The 2,687-nt window shown below is 52.7% G+C and overlaps 1 protein-coding gene across 1 annotated transcript; it reads right to left on the bottom strand.

Annotated features, from left to right (window-relative positions):
• Window positions 1-321: 321 nt before the first annotated feature.
• On the bottom strand, window positions 322-753 carry DQ04_16001000 (hypothetical protein; the record flags this gene model as incomplete). Its single annotated transcript, XM_009317404.1, has 1 exon — window positions 322-753. The coding sequence occupies one exon, from the start codon at window positions 751-753 to the stop codon at window positions 322-324; it is 432 nt and encodes a 143-aa protein (XP_009315679.1).
• Window positions 754-2,687: the final 1,934 nt, after the last annotated feature.

Here is a 2,687-nt window from a genome sequence, read left to right as displayed (position 1 = left end):
AAGGCGTTGGCGAGGGTCTGGGTCTGCACGCCGGGATGCTCCCGCTCTGCGCGTGCGGCGCGCAACTGATAAAACAGCCGCCTGCCCGTTTACATTTTTTTTCGGTGGATATTCCCTCGTGGCGGGGGGAATATGCCCAAGCCGCAAAAATTGCCCCACCCTTGTTTTTTTGGGGGGGGCCTGGGAGAGGCTATGCAACAATGCCTCCGACCCGGCAGTTTGTTTTTTGCCACCACAAAAAGCAGTGCCGGAAAAGCTGTTTGGTGGGCGCCGGGGTGCTTGTTGAATGGCCAAAGCCTGTTTGACGAGCCCCGCATTGCCTTACGCAATTGGCATTTTCTTTTTTTTTGGAAGCCTGCGAAAGGAATGGTCAAGCTTTACCCAATTCGTTAAGAGGAGATTCCGTAACCCGTAATCATTCTTCTCATTATCTCTTGCTGAAAAAAAGCGTCGCAGAATGTAAGTTTTAAAACAAAAGGTAAGCCACAAGCAAGCCACCGCAATGTCACCCACCACTTTCCAGCAGGCCCTGGCGGGCGTGGAATAAATGACGGGCCTGTCGGGCCCCAGGGCGCTAGTCGAACATTGCGGTCGGACTCCTTTTTCTTTTGAGTAAAGACCGAATTTCAGTACGCAGATCCATCGCGTCGAGGGCACATTGACAATTGAAAACGGGGAGCTGACCATTTGCCTGGAGAATGGTGCGAAAGCCAGTTTCGTTTTTGTGCGGCACTCCATGGTGCCTTTTAACATGCCAAAGAACAAGAACTCCCTCAAGGCACCTGAGGATGCCAGGGCGACTTTCCGAACTTAGTGGATGGCACTGGGAGAAAGCAAGTCGATACGGTATCAGCAATATGAAATGGTACCAGTACAACTGGCTAAGGAAACTTTAAAGATTCAACAGGGCACCTACGCTTGAACGCTGGGATCACACGATCAAATCAATTAAACGCAGCATCAGATTAATACGTTGGAATCTTAGAAAAACTAGCTGTGCGAAGAAAACAACCAGATGCAACCCCAGATCAATCAGATGCAGGCGCGGCTTGCTCAAAAGGTAAAACAGACGTGACTGCCAGCGCAGCGGGGTGCAACAGAGGGTATAAACGACTTGATTCCACCTGATGTTCACACCGTGGCACATTCTGCCAAGATGGGCGGGCATGCTGAACGGCCATTTGCTGAGTTGGGGGCTCAACCCCTGGTGGGGCTACGTGGAATTCTAGAGTTGAGAAATAAGTTCGTGGAAAAGGGTTTCCGACGTGAAGAAAACATCCAGACCTTTTGAGGGTGCCTTGGTGCATTTGTTGGGGGCCTCACCGGGACCGCAGCTGGCGGCTTATCGCCTTCCTTTTTCCTTGCCCATGAAACCTGATTTTGATCTAGGTCAGGCGTGGGGCAATTTTGTGGCGCGGATTTATGCCATCCACCACGAGGGAATTTCGGCCGAACAATCACAATTGGACAGACGGCTGTATTACCAATTTCGGGTAGCTCAGGCGGCAAAAAAAGCCCGGGGTCAGCGCCCAAACCCTTGCCAATGCCATCGGCGATCCCAGAAGAGAGGAAGACTCAGTTTTTCAGGCGGTCCAAAAAAACGAAAAAGCATTCCGCTTCTCCTCAAAGCTTTGCGCGTTGTTTTCGATTTGGCCGCATAGGGCATTACAGCAAAACTTGCTATGTGCAGGTAAAAAAGACACCGTTCAAGCCAAAAAAAATTATCGGCCCCGGAAGCAATGAAATGCGGGGCTTGGAAACTATTGGAATCCTTACCGAGTGGCTCGGGTGCTGCCGGGTTTCCGGGAAACGGGCAATTCTACGCGGGAGGGAGCCAGCACATTGTCCCTTCACGCCGGACCCCACCGGCGCCCCCCACCTGGGAGAAATCCGTTGGCACAGGTTCTTCCGCCATTAAAAACCCTAGAACACGAGACAGCAGTAATTGCGGCACCGCCAAACAACCCATATGTCACGGCGCTGGCGTCCGAGGCGAATCGCATAGCCAAGGGTATATGGACCCATTCGGCTTGGGAACAAAGGGCGTCCATCATGCGAAGATTCTGCGACTTCGCGAAAAGGAACGATCTCGAGGTTCGGGAGGAAAACGTTCCTCTTTTTATAGTAAGTCTGCAACTGGACAATGGCAGCGCGGTGCAATACACAAGAACTTTGTTGACCTTACTGGCCACAGGGAGGCCACCGGCCAGGATGTTTTTGGCCGGTCTTCAAAGGAAGGCGGCCGCAGACCCCATAAAACAGGCCCGCCCCATGGAGAGGTGGGAATTGGATCTCATCGGCGATATTTTAACCTCGGAAAACGACCGGGTTGCCCTACGACTCGCTTGGGTCACGGCCAGTCGGTGGGGCGAAATCGCTCTACTCCAAAAGGAAAATTTTATTCCCCACCCTCGAACCAAGGAAGCCCTCATTGCAGACTGGGGGGCTCTCCCAAAAACATTCAAAATCGACCCTCACAGAGCGGCAAAGTACGTGGCTATCGGGGGAAAAAGCGCAAAAAGGGTGAGAGGCGTCACCACGAGAATGGTGGAGGGGGAGCGGCTCACAACTTAACTACAAGAGGTATGGAAAACCTACTCCGCCCATTCGGCATGACAGCGCATTCCATAAAACGAGGGGCACTGGCGCATGCAGCCGCAGCAGTGATCGAACACGACCTCGACCCT

The sequence above is a fragment of the Trypanosoma grayi genome (genome assembly GCF_000691245.1).
Source record: "Trypanosoma grayi strain ANR4 Tgr_1600_V1, whole genome shotgun sequence".
NCBI lineage: Eukaryota > Euglenozoa > Kinetoplastea > Trypanosomatida > Trypanosomatidae > Trypanosoma > Trypanosoma grayi.
The sequence above is the reverse complement of the archived record's forward strand: the minus strand, read 5'-3'. Positions and strand labels throughout refer to the sequence as shown.